A 13,016-nucleotide genomic window follows, 5' to 3' on the forward strand; every position below is an offset into this window, starting at 1 on the left:
AGATTTAAATTTTAAAGTTTATATTATCATTTTCTTTTTCTGGAAACGATTTCCGAGATATATCTTGCAATGTGAATGCAAGTGAATGCTTTTGTGTTTGATCATTTTATCAAATTTCATTCAAATTCATTTAGCAAAATTTCAAAAAATTTGGGATTATGCTCACATTTAAATTTAACAATTGATTTTGAGATTGTGATTAATACAAACTAATATAAAAAAATTGTAAAAAAACTGAAATTCTCAAATTTTTTAATTATTATAATAGATTTAACCAGCAATGCAACCTTTTCAACTGTGATTCTAATAATGATTAATCGAGAACAGAATATAAAGAGTATGAATCCTTATAGTAAGTCATTTTTTATCTGAGATATAGGTATCTTTTTGGCACTGGGATTTTGAATGAATGGTTTAAACAAAAATAATAATTGTACCAGTCGGAATGGAGATCAAATTATATGTTTTGCAATATTTTAAAGTTTGTTCCAGTTATTGCGTGAATATCTAATGTTGATAATCGAAACAAGAATTTTAAAGAAAGCATGAAAATCAGAACTGTTTATGTTTATTAAGTTTCCATTCAAGTTTTATTGTTGTGTAACTTTTTGTGCGCCTTGAACGACTTCATCTGGTCGAAACTCAAATTACAATCGCCGCAGGTATATGTACCGTGCGTTCTGTAATGTCTTTTCAGATCCTGCCCCAACCTGAACGACTTCTTGCAGATATCGCAGCTATAAGGTCGCTCTCCACTGTGTATCCACTGGTGCACCTTCAGGTCGCCGTTCCTTCTAAACTTTTTGTCACAAACTCTGCACTCGAAAGGGAACACGTCCCCGTGGAACTTTTTGTGAACATACAGGGACGCTTTCTGTTTGAAAGCCCTGCCGCAAATGTCGCACATGAACGGCCTAGCCTGAGTATGAATGTTTAGGTGTTCGTCTCTGGTTGGCTTACTCTTAAACCACTGGTCGCAGTAGACGCAGTGGAACTTTTTCCTGTCGTAGTGGAGTTGCTCAATGTGTCTGTTCAGGTGCTCCGATGTCTGGAACTTGGCGCCGCAAATGTGGCAGCAGTAAGGCTTCTCGTTGAGGTGGGTGTTTCTGTGCCGCAAGAGACTACTGCTCTTTACGAAATTGCTGTTGCAGATGTCGCAGGTGTAGTGAGTGTCTGCTTTGCACTTTTTCAGAATTTCAACGTTTTTAGATTTGACAGATGGGGTTATGTTATCTACTTTGTCGGGGTGTTTGTTTTGGATGTGTTTGTGCATATCGAATTTCCTAGTGAAACGCTTCTGGCACTTCGGGCAGGAAATAGTGCGTCTATCTCAGACTTTTTTCTTCGGAACTTAGGCTGTTTAAGGTTATGGGAGGAGGACATGTGGTTTTTTAGATCAGTTTTGGTGTGAAAGATTGCTCACAAAGTTTGCACGTTTTTGTTGTCAGGTCAACTGCTTGGAGATATTCGGAGATATTTTCTGTGGTTTCTGATTGTTCATTCTGTTGGCAGTTCTCTGTATTGGGGTTAACCAGAGTTTCCTCCCCTAAAGGCTCAGGGCAAGTAGCAATGATGTCGGCCTCGTGTTGGTATTCGTCTTCAAATTGAGAGTTTTGTCTGTAAAATAAAAATTCAATTGAAGTTGTAGTTTTTTTCTACTACTTTCAAATCAAACACAATTGAATAGTTAAGCTTTAGTTTCCCAAAAACATCATACCGAGTACAATATCAAACAAGACAAATAAATACATTTCTGTATGTCTGAAGACTAACGAGAAGAGATACATAAGTACTAGAAAATAGATATTTCGAATCAAAATCTCAAAATAATTTTATTTATTTATTTACGGGCAAGCCCATTGAAAGTATAAATTATAATTAAAATAAAACCAGATAAGGTACTGAATTACAAATTCCAACTAAGACTAGCTCAAAAGGGGTAAATTCAAAGTTTGAAAAGGGGTTAATTTTAGAGTATAAAATGACAGAAAACAATGAGCGACAATAAAACATATACTACCATAAACTATACACTAAAACATTAAATAACAGTATTCTGTAATTGAGTTTTAAAATGATGCAAGGAGATATTGAACATCTCAACATTACTATTGGCTAATCGTAAGATTCTTGGAATGCAGCTATTGAATGTGTGGTTCAAACGATAAAATGGTACATAAAATGTTTGTTGCTGTCGAGTTGAGCGGTTTTGAACATGTAGATACATTTTTTCTAGGAGTTCAGCACAACTGAATTTGCCGTTAATAATATTGAAAATTAGTGTCAGATCTCTCTGTTTCCTCCTAGTTTCCAAGGAGGACATGCTCAGAGATTGCAGTAGCAACTCATACTCGCAACGGACACCCTATTTATATGCTATGTAACTGAGAAAGTTCTGTTGGACATTTTCGATGTTCTTAATATAAGTTAAACATTGAGGGGACCAGACAGAAGAACAATACTCCAGGTGTGGACGGACCAGTGAACAATAAAGGGCCTTAATAGCAGTTGGGTCAGTGAATTTGTGGGTTAGCCTTTGATAAACCCTAGCATTTTCATGGCGTTATGGATAGCCGTAGGTATATGTAGATTGAATCTCAAGGTGGGATCGAGAACAACCTCAAGGTCTTTCATTTGATTAACAGACTCCAAGACATACCATTTAAAGTGTAATCAAAAGTGGTAGAAGGTACATGGGATCGATAAAAGCGCATGACATGGCACTTTGTGGCATTCGAGTTCATGCCGTTTAAGGAGCACCAGTTTGATAGATTGTCAAGTTAAGGCTGAAGCCTATGGGCATCTGAAGAGGTTTTAATAATTAGGAAAAGTTTTAAAACATCTGCAAATAATAGTGCTCTGGCGTGCCGGAAGCAATGAATAATGCCGTTAATAAATAAATTGGGACCGAGGTGTGACCCCTGAGGAACACCAGAGGTTACTACGAATAACGTGGAGTAGCACCTGCCGATATAAAGGAGATGTCTCCCAGTGACCTGGCCTATGGAGTCTAGTTACAAGGAAGGGCCTAGACAAGGAACTCTAGCATACATGAGGGCACACACAATAGACCTGCAAAGGTCGCAGTGTAGTGGCTGTTCAGCACAGAAGCCCCATATTAATCTAATCTAATCTCCCAGTCGATCGGTAGCCAAGCGGTTCGGCGTGGGTGCTTTGTTCACTCACTCTAATTGACTGCCGTGTTGGTCGGTGGTTCAAGCCCTAGTCTGAACGATCGATCTTCACTTGCTATCGTCCAACCAGTGTTAGGAATCACACGTTAATTGGTAAGACCTCGTTAATCCTTAGCTCGCACAAGTTTCGACTTCTGAGGGTTGTCGATCGTAGGGGTGCGACAGCTGGTTAACGGAAAAACAGATTTTTTAAACAGTGGCCTGTCCACCCTCCTGGAAAGGACAGGATGGATAATGACCTAGGAGGACAACTCCTTGGGAGGATGTATAATGGATCACATGTGGCCTAAGAGCTGTGGGCTTGCACTCACCCTCCCTAATCTACAGATACAGAGAAGGAGAGAAAGAAAAGAGAAAAAAAGGATTTAAATGATTTCTGTTCTGTCAATGTGTAGATACTTTCATGGAAAAAATAGACTCGGTACCAACAGCTGTTCATATTTTTTGAAATGCTTCCAGTTAGGAATGTAAAAATTAATAAGGACTAAACAGAAATATTTGAATGCAGTTGTGTTCTGGAAATTCACAGTTTGATAAAAACAATTTTATTACAATCCTTATTCATCAGAAGGCTGACTCCCGTGCAAAGGAGGGTGCTGCAAACAGCTTCTTCAGACCAGAACCTGTCACTGGCATCGCTTTAGGCTTTGCCAAACAAAGATTCAGCTCCTGGATGGTAAGAAGATTTATGGAATTCTGGCAGAATCTTTTGGCATTGGCGTTTGTCCACCCTTCGAAGCTTGATACCAAACAGTTGTTGGACTACAGTAGGGATGAACTACAATGTCTAACAGCCCGTCTTGAAGGTCACTGTCATTTGAATCTTCATATGTAGAGACTCGGACTGTCAGAAGACAGTGTGTGTCGCCTCTGTTTGGAGAATGATGAAATAGCAGAGCACATACTTTGTGCCTGCCCCGCTGGAGACCGAATCAGCTGGGTTTATTTGGTTGAGTGTGAATAGGTAGGTGTGAGCCACAAGAAACCCTTGCGGGTTGCGGTGGAGGGTCGAATCGATAAACTCACTTTGGATCTAATCTAACCTGTTTCATCAACTTGAAAAATAACAATATCTAGGTCGTCTAACCAGATAAATCAATATGGGTTGAATTATGGAAATAAATAGTTTGATGAGAAACAATTTTAATACAATCCTCATAGATTAACCTACAACATAACACTCCTCATAAAATGTCTAAGTATCCAGAGTACTATGGTTCAGCTTGTTGTGATTCTTCAAGTACCGTTTCTGTTTGAAACTCAATCCGCACATGACACAAGCGAAAGGTTTTTCATCCGAATGAATCAACCTATGCCTCTTCAGCTCGTATTTGATCCTGAAATGCCTCCCACAAATATCGCACGGGTAGGGCTTCTCCCCGTGTGTTTTCGTGATGTGTATCTTCAGAGGTGGCTTAGTCCTGAAAGCTTGCTCACAGTATGAACACTTGAACGGAAACGAGTCGGTATGAGAACGGTTGTGCACGAATAACGATGCTTTTTGCTTGAAGGACTTTCCGCACAGATCGCACACGTAAGGACGTTCATTGGTGTGAATCCTCCGATGTTCTTCTACGTTGCGACGAGTCGCGAACATTCTCCCGCACAAATCGCAAGGGAAATTCTTGATTCCCTGGTGGGTTTCTTTCAAGTGGCGCACCAGGCCTTGAGAGACTCTGAAACACTTTCCGCACAGATGGCACGTGTGGGGGCGTTCTCCGGTATGTATGCGCATGTGCCACACATAAGTGTAAGGTGAATGGAGACACCTGCCACACTCTTTGCAGTTGTAGTAGATTTTACCGTCGACAATAATTTTTGCGGAGTTTACGAGATCTTGGTCGATTTTTGAGTTCTTCCTTTTGTCCTTTTTGCTGTTTTTCTGCACGTCTGGTTGAAAGTCCTCTTCGGGTGAACCTCTGCTAGGTGAACAACCATCTCCTGTTCGGTAAGGAATACCATCTGACAGGTCTGACATCCATAACAAGTTGATAACTTTTCCTCTGAATGCTCGTCTTCTCCTTCTATGTCCTGGTTGATTTCTTCTTGTTTCTCATTTAGTGTTTCTACAGTTTCATGTTTCTCTGTTTTATAAACTACTGGGACTGAGTTGCAAGTAACGAGGTTCCACTGTTACTAAAGTTTCTAAATTTTCATTGCAGGTCTCGTATACTGTTGTCTGAGGTTTTACCAATTGTTGTGTTTCAATTTTGGTAGGAACATTTTCGTTCAATCCTTCGTGTTCATTCCTGTGGACAAAATTCAGTGTAATACAGGACGTTTTTTTTCTTGTGAAGAGTGTGGCAAGTACAAGTACTACAAACACTACACCATCAACACAAAACTGTTTTTTTATTAGGTTCACTTTCTATTTGAGATATTAGATATTTACATGCAAGGATATTTTCGTTTTTGTGACCCCAATATTACATCCAAAGAAGGAACTAAACATTGTTCAGAACAGCAATACAATTGTGATAGTTTTGTATTTTCCCAAAAATTGAAATCATGGTTTAGTATTTAGGAAGGTATTTTTTACTGAGTTCAATACTTTCTTTAGTAATACAAAATTGTAAACTAAATAAATTGAATGCAGTACAATTAAATAGCCGATGGGTATATATAAGTATATATTTATTTTGAAATATAATAAATGCACTCACTCATTTTTTGGGTGGTTGTTTCGGGCTCAATATAACTCTCGACACTCTTCAATTGTCTCTCAGTTACAAATTGGTAGCTTCGTAGTCTTCGGTCTGCTTCTAGACTCGTTAAAAACAAATCGTGCCAGGCCAAAACCGTAGAAGCGCATTGCCAACAGCATTGCAGAGGGAGTTCATCATTTTCATATACTTTTATAGGAAGATACAGATTCATTTTTGACGCCAAATCATTGTTCATTCCGTTTTCACTGAATATGCCAATTAATTTATCATTTTGGTTGGCACATAGTCTGCATATTACATTAATGCTGATGATTTCTGTCAGTTCATTCTCAGGTATCTCCATCAGTGATTCTTTATTTTCCTCCATAGTAAAAATTCAGAGAATACTTCACTAACAACGTTTATTCAATTGTATGAATATAGAGTTTGTGTTTATTTACAACTTTTGAATTTTCCTGCGATAAGCAAATTTCATCGTGTGAATATGGTCATTACGATCATTTTAAAAGCACCATCCACACAATACCGAAAATGAGTTGATTAATATGGCAACTCGACATTTTTGACATGTAGAATGAACAACGAACTAAGCCTATACAATGTTACCGATAGTGCGTTCACAACGATCACGCTCACGACCGCAATTTTTTCCTTTACACTTGCTTGCGAGCGTTACTCTCTTAAACGCAAGCGGAATGAATTATGGAGCGTTTTGGGAGTAGAAGTTTTCAAGGAGGTTAGGTAAGCCTGACAATAAGTTACAATAATTGCAAGCTAATTTTATGTAAATTAAGAAAGAAGTATAATTCGATCTTTTATATATAATTTCAGTGAAGCAATTTGTCATTATTTTGATTTATTATTTTATTGTATATTTCAATTTTTTATTGTTTATGTGAATAACATTTCATTTATGAATTAATACATCAATTAATCTCCAGTTCATGTTTTCTTCAGATGATTTTAAAATTCAGATTTCAGTTTTATACCTGATAAAGGGGTCCATTGTCTTATCATAACTAACTCAATCGAATATTTCGGTTTGATTATTCTCAATAATTTTATTATTTAATTTTCACTGTATTTGCTTCCTAATAATTTACGAATCTGTAGTCATTTTTGACAATGGAATTCCGAAACTGTAGTAACATTGTCAACTACTTTCAAACAAACCTAGATTCAAACATTACATTCATGACAGATTTGCAATAGATGATGTTTTTTTTTTTTAGTTCCAGTTGCAATAGTTGAATCTAGCTTTGGATAAGTAGGGATACAGGTTAGGTTTTGTATCAAAAGTAAATAAGTACTTGAAAAGGAACAAAACAGTAATGTGCTGACATATATGTACCAAGTGAAATATTTTCATGCGAAGAGGTTGCTGTCCACAGACTTGCTCATAACTGTGAATCTACAATTGTGAATTGTGTACATCGATTGTTGTATTCATTTGACACCTTTAGAAGATGCCATAAATACTTGACTTCTTATTGATACACAATATATTTGAAAATGAGAATTATAGGGTGCCCGCAATATAATCATTCAATCGATTCTGGCTCCTGAACAAGCCATGAACGTTTTGGCCGGATAGCCTCAGTAACTCATGCCACCATAGGGAGAAGTTTATTTTTTCAAGATGCATCAAGGTTATGATCATCTGTTTAGAATTAGTATTTATTTTGTTGTCAGCTAATATTATAATGGTGATTGGGATTATTAATTATTAGAGCGTTTAGTTTTTTATATGTACTGGCAGTTACTTGCACATTTCTTCCAAGTGGATCGAGGAGGTTATTTTGAAAATTTTGTTTTTCTCAACTGACATGCACTGGATAATGGGATTGTACTTTTTTGAATTTTTTACTCTTGTCTCCACTTTCTGAAGACTTAGTCGGCGTAATAACGTCCGTTTTATTTTCCATTTCACTGTTTTTGATATGATACTTCACAATTATGCAAAACTGGACTAGTTAGACTTATTTCAAAATTTTATTTTTACAGTTGATATTCAACAAGTATTTCATTAATGATGCCGGTAATTTGTAAACTATGTGAAAAGACGTTCGTATCACAAAGTACTTTGAACAGGCATTTGCATAAAGTCCACAAAGAAACGAAGAAAAATGTGGTCTCTTACAATTTTGGGACTTACAATAACAAATGTCTGGAAAATGGATGTAATACGTCATACAAATTCACTGCAGAACTTCGTTATCATTTAGAAAATGATCATAAGGTAGAAATGAAGAAGGAGTCATTGGAGTTCCTTACAATAGGAGGTTAAGTATGCAATTCAACTAAAATGTATTCCTAATGCTTTTATTTTAGATTTCGAAGCCTGGCTCTCTGAGGTTCACAAAAAAATAATGTTGGATACTTACGCAGAGAAATGAAAGGTATCCTTTATTACAATTGCAATAGATCAGGTAAGACAAAATGTTTTTTAGGCTAGATATCCCTCTCAACTACTCCCTATAGTTTTTAAAAACTTTTCATTAGGGTTACCTATTTTGTTCTAATAATTACGAATCTGAAGTCAAACCTGGCCCTCATATTTATTTTTCTGAATGAGGTCAGGTATTTCAGGATCATATCGATATACATATGTATGTAGGAGAGCTTCCCATATTTTTGCTAACACAATTATGTTGAAGAGTAAACTTGGGTGTCACACCAATAGGTAGTTACATTTATGTCTCGCCTGCTTTTATCCAATAACTTGTATCAAGAATTCGTCATGGTTTTTCACAGTATGTCTTTAATCAAGGAGTGCCCGCCTGGTACTGATGATGACCAACAGGCTGAAACAGATGTCAACCAGAAGTTCTTGAATTGAAATCAAATTGTAAATAATCGGAATAATACTAATCTACTCATATTATTTCTAATATTGACAACAAATAATAAAAACTCTACTGAAGCGATATCATTCAGAGAATGAAAGTCTTTTTGGTGAAATTTTTTATGCTATATATCTCAATCTTGAAAAGTGTACTGGAACTCCAAATTCTGACATTAGATTTGTGTTTAGTGGTCAAAAATACGTACTAATAAAAAACCAGTGTGAACCTTTACAAGAATATCTTCCAATTTCAATCCTTGGACAAAATAACAATTAGATATTTTAGGTAAATACCAGATCAAAGGACAAGAGCGCAAAAGAGCTATCAAAAGCCAAGGATCCTGCAAAGTTGGCCATATGTGCACTAGTCAAATTATAGTTGTCAAGAATGGGAATGATATATATCAAGTGACATACTACAGCACTCATTATGGTCATGATACTGAAGTTCAACATGTTCGAATGACTAAAGATGAACGTGAGAAAATAGCTTCGAAACTAGCTGAGGGTGTAACAAATTCGAAGTAAGTTTAGTCCTGGTTGAAAACCTCTCTGAAGTTGAGATTTTATATTCTCTACAAATAGTCAAAGCTAAAAACATATTAGTATACGATGCAATTTCCAGCATGATTAGACACTGTTTATAATGTGCCTAGTTTTCAAATCAGTGGTAAGAAGTGATGTTGAAAACTACCAAGCAATTATTCTAGGTTTCAAGTTTCCTAGTCTGGTATTCTTCTACATTTCTATAACTTTTTTTTGGTAACACTTTGTGAAGTTTTCGCAAACAGTTTACATGCTTTTTTGTAATTGAAAAAGCTGTTGTATAGTGTATTGTGGTTCTGCAAACTGTTCAGTAAAAATATCACCAATAAAATGTTAACGTGAACACATTATCATCAAATAATGCCAAACATTGATTTTTTTTTCGAAATATCAGTTTTTTGTATTATTTTGGTCATTGTATTTAAAGTATCAACCATATTCAACCATTCTTATTTTGTTTTACAGTCAATGAATATTTCACTTGATGATAGAAAACAAAAACAAATTTATGAACAATGTATCTTACAATTTCATAATATTTAACTAAATACAATAGTAATATGTATTTAGTAATCCTTAACAAGAAGTTTTAAACATTTATAGTAAGACAATGATTGACAGGAACAACATTTTCATTCAATAAACAATAAAAATGATTATTGAAATACTACCAATCAGTTTATTGTCTCAAGAAACGATGCTTATAATAAGGAACTATAAATAACTACAAAAATTATAAAATATCAGTAAGAGAAGTAAGGTATTTTAGAAATAACACAACAGATCTCGTATCTTAAAAAAAAAGAAAATCAGACCTTTTTTTGAACAGTTAACGTAAAATTGCTTTACTTTGTTTAATGCATTCCCTTTCTTCTAGACAGTCAGCTGTTATTCCAAATTCAAGTATGAAGTTGAGAAATTATTATCAAAAAATATTTTTTTATACTCTATAAGAGTTATTTGTATTACTTTCAGAATACTGGATTCAAGTAGGAGCCAATTTCATGAGAATAGTCTTACTAGATTGAATCTTCTGACTCGAAACGATATTAACAACATTAAATATAGCTTCAAAATTAATACACAGAAAACCATTCCTCACCGAAGAGCTTCCATCAGTGACTTGTGGAATGATGAGTGGGAGGTAGATGAAAACCAACAAATCCTGATGCTCAAGAGGCAGGGAGAAGAACATCATCAACTGGAAAAGGATGATTTTTGTTTGATTTTCATGAATTGTTCACAACAACATATGTTGAAGAAGTTTGGAAGTATACAGCCATAGCTGTCGATCATTCCGACAGGCTCAGTTCAATATTGGTTATTGATGAGTTTGGGGAAGGATTTCCTGGTGCCTGTATGTACACAAATAGGACTGACTGTTTTGTATATACCCTGTTTTTTCAAACCGTCGCATTGTATGCGGGCATTCTGACTCCTAATTTTTTTATCTCCGATCAAAAGCTTTGTCACTACTTCGCTTGGGAAAACGTCATGGGGCCAGTAACAAATCATTTACCTTGTAAAGGACACATTGATCGAAGTTGGCAAAATAATCTGAGTAAGATACTCAATGTGGATATGAATAAGGGTATAACTGCTGTATTGAAATACATTCGTGATAAAACTATAGAGAGGGTTATCAAATTGACGAAAGGTAAAAGTACATCTCAGACTCAGGGTATTCATTCTCGTCATCGAAAGGCACTTGAAAGTGAGTTTGCCCATTATTCATGCCCCGGTACAGAGAGCTCGTGGACGTTAATCTCCCAAAGTCAAAGTCATGTTGTCACAAGAAACGAAGGTTACAGTTCTCCTTGCTGTCAGCTGAAGTGCAGTTATTGTAATGTGTGCGTTCACGCTTATAGTTGTACTTGTCAAGACTTTTATGTGAATAGTACGATGTGCTGTCATATTCATTATGTAGTTTTAAGAATATCCGAGGCTTCCTTGCACAATGCTCTTGCTCCAACACATAAAGAGAATGTCAGTTCATTTGGTAGTGATGAGGTTAAGGAACATTTACAAACTTTATCCAATCACCGTAAAAATGAATGCAATGAAGTTCCTGTGGAAATTCAGATAATAGATATAAGTGGAAGTGATAGTACAGTAGAAATTGATTCTCTCAATATCGTGCCCTATGTTATAGTTGAAAATAAAACAATAAAAACAAGTTAACGAAAATCATGGTGTTAATTTGATCAAATGAGGTTTGCCATTTCTCTCTTAGATTATTTTCCTCAAAATTATTATAGTGTGAAATGAAACTGAAACATGACAACTAAATGGTATGCCAAAATTTGAATTTTCGTTTTTATTAGGAAAAATTCTATTCGCAGTTCATCTACTAGCTACAAGATGTCACTAGGTACATGTTACAAAATCGCCTCATCAGATGTGTTCATACTCATGGTGAGTATGAACATACATTTGTACACATTGAATAAATAATAGTTTTCAAACATGTCAAGTTATTGAAATTTTTCTAATCCGTTTTTAAGAAGGAGATTTTCCAAATCACCTGAGTTGATATGCCATCTGCCGGTAGAAACTAAAAACACTGTTTCTCAGAGACCTGTAAACGATACACAGTCGAGTTTCCTCTACTAAGCAAAAGATGTCGCTAGACAAAAACTATTTTTGTGATATACACAACCAGTTTTCTGCAAACATTTTAGCCTTTGGTAAAAGTCCATTATACCTAGAAGTGGAGTGTAGTAGATTTACGATGCCGAAAAACTCAAAGTCGTCTCCACAATTCAATATCACCCTCAGATGTTAGATCGGTAAAACCATCAGTAATGTTTCGAACCTGTATAGGATCATCATCCAATTATTTAAAAATTCTACAATAAAAGTACAAAAGTTAAAACAATTAAGTATAAAATTACTACATGGAGAACGTTTTATAACGGAGAAAAGAAAATGAAATAAATTTATTCCTTTATATATTTTGGACAGTTGATTTTCCTTTCTAATCCAATTCAGTTGGGATCTCTTTCAGTAGAATTCATTTTCATGTAGGGGTTTTGAATTTTGATTAGTGGATATAAAGACTCTAAGCCTCCTATACTACAGTCATTTATAGCTAGGATGTTATAAACTTCTTTCATATCACTAAATATACATTTTTCGTTACTATTAACACGTTCAACCCGTGTTAGGAATCATACGTTGAAAGGTAAGACCTCGTTAATCCTTAGCTCGCACAAGTTTCGACTTCCGAGGGTTGTCGTTCTTAGGAGTAAGACAGCTGGTTAACAGGAAAACAGATTATATTAACTGTTGTTGAGTTGTTCTTCTTTTATTATAGAATTTCAAAATAATAGCCGATGATGAGCCTATATAGGTTCGAAACATATACTGATTGATGGTTTTACCATTCTAACATCTGAGGGTGATATTAAATTGTGTGCGAGTTTTTCTGCATCGTAAATGATTTTAGGCACGATCTTATTTAAAGACTACATCTGGCATCTGTTGATTATATTTACTATCTTTAAAACATTTTGTGGAAACTCGAAAACAATATAAATGTGTAAAATGATAAATAAGTTGTCAGTTTTTGGTAGAATAATAGATCTCGGGAACATACATGCTTTTAGAAAGAATTTAAAAAATATGTACCAAATAGATAAATATATTTACAGAAAATACAATTTGTGTAATGAAGCCAAAAAATAAAGTCAAATCAGGTGGAAATTTAAATGAACAAATCAATGGAATTGTGGATGATATTGCAAAACCCAATTATCATCATCA

At 35.3% G+C, this 13,016-nt stretch overlaps 3 protein-coding genes across 5 annotated transcripts; 1 reads left to right on the plus strand and 2 right to left on the minus strand.

Moving 5' to 3' along the window:
- Nucleotides 1-546: 546 nt before the first annotated feature.
- On the minus strand, nt 547-1,636 carry LOC111504508 (uncharacterized). Its single transcript, XM_023159070.2, has one exon. The coding sequence runs from the start codon at nt 1,271-1,273 to the stop codon at nt 584-586; it is 690 nt and encodes a 229-aa protein (XP_023014838.2). The 5' UTR covers nt 1,274-1,636; the 3' UTR covers nt 547-583.
- A 2,684-nt stretch (nt 1,637-4,320) lies between these two features.
- LOC111504509 (uncharacterized) lies at nt 4,321-6,440 on the minus strand. The gene is made up of 2 exons (XM_074179548.1): nt 5,858-6,440; nt 4,321-5,249 (listed from the first exon to the last, which is right to left on the minus strand). The coding sequence occupies exons 1-2, from the start codon at nt 6,225-6,227 to the stop codon at nt 4,390-4,392; spliced, it is 1,230 nt and encodes a 409-aa protein (XP_074035649.1). The 5' UTR covers nt 6,228-6,440; the 3' UTR covers nt 4,321-4,389.
- Nucleotides 6,441-7,471: 1,031 nt separating this feature from the next.
- On the plus strand, nt 7,472-10,663 carry LOC111504516 (uncharacterized). Of its 3 annotated transcripts, none has more exons than XM_023159080.2 (5): nt 7,472-7,566; nt 7,865-8,142; nt 8,192-8,289; nt 8,992-9,229; nt 10,227-10,663. In XM_023159080.2, exons 3-5 carry the CDS (start codon nt 8,253-8,255, stop codon nt 10,534-10,536), a joined length of 585 nt encoding a protein of 194 aa, XP_023014848.2. In that variant the 5' UTR covers nt 7,472-7,566; nt 7,865-8,142; nt 8,192-8,252; the 3' UTR covers nt 10,537-10,663. The 3 variants fall into 3 exon arrangements, with proteins under 3 accessions (XP_023014848.2, XP_074035761.1, XP_023014847.2); XM_074179660.1 differs by having other exon boundaries at nt 7,516-7,767; XM_023159079.2 differs by having other exon boundaries at nt 7,516-7,653.
- The last annotated feature ends 2,353 nt before the right edge of the window (nt 10,664-13,016 follow it).

The sequence above is a fragment of the Leptinotarsa decemlineata genome, unplaced genomic scaffold, assembly GCF_025532065.1.
Source record: "Leptinotarsa decemlineata unplaced genomic scaffold, Ldec_3_MD MMD2_tig00026282_RagTag_RagTag, whole genome shotgun sequence".
Classification (NCBI taxonomy): Eukaryota; Metazoa; Arthropoda; class Insecta; order Coleoptera; family Chrysomelidae; genus Leptinotarsa; species Leptinotarsa decemlineata.

Bases quoted from the DNA above. Each gene is read 5' to 3' on its own strand.
- LOC111504508 (XM_023159070.2), bottom strand. From the start codon at position 1,273: ATGCACAAACACATCCAAAACAAACACCCCGACAAAGTAGATAACATA.
- LOC111504509 (XM_074179548.1), bottom strand. From the start codon at position 6,227: ATGGAGGAAAATAAAGAATCACTGATGGAGATACCTGAGAATGAACTG. The intron at 5,250-5,857 runs GTGAGTGCATTT...GAAACACTAAAT, and splicing joins AACAACCACCCAAAAAATGA to GAGAAACAAGAAGAAATCAA.
- LOC111504516 (XM_023159080.2), top strand. From the start codon at position 8,253: ATGAAAGGTATCCTTTATTACAATTGCAATAGATCAG. The intron at 8,290-8,991 runs GTAAGACAAAAT...TAGATATTTTAG, and splicing joins TTACAATTGCAATAGATCAG to GTAAATACCAGATCAAAGGA. The intron at 9,230-10,226 runs GTAAGTTTAGTC...TATTACTTTCAG, and splicing joins GAGGGTGTAACAAATTCGAA to AATACTGGATTCAAGTAGGA.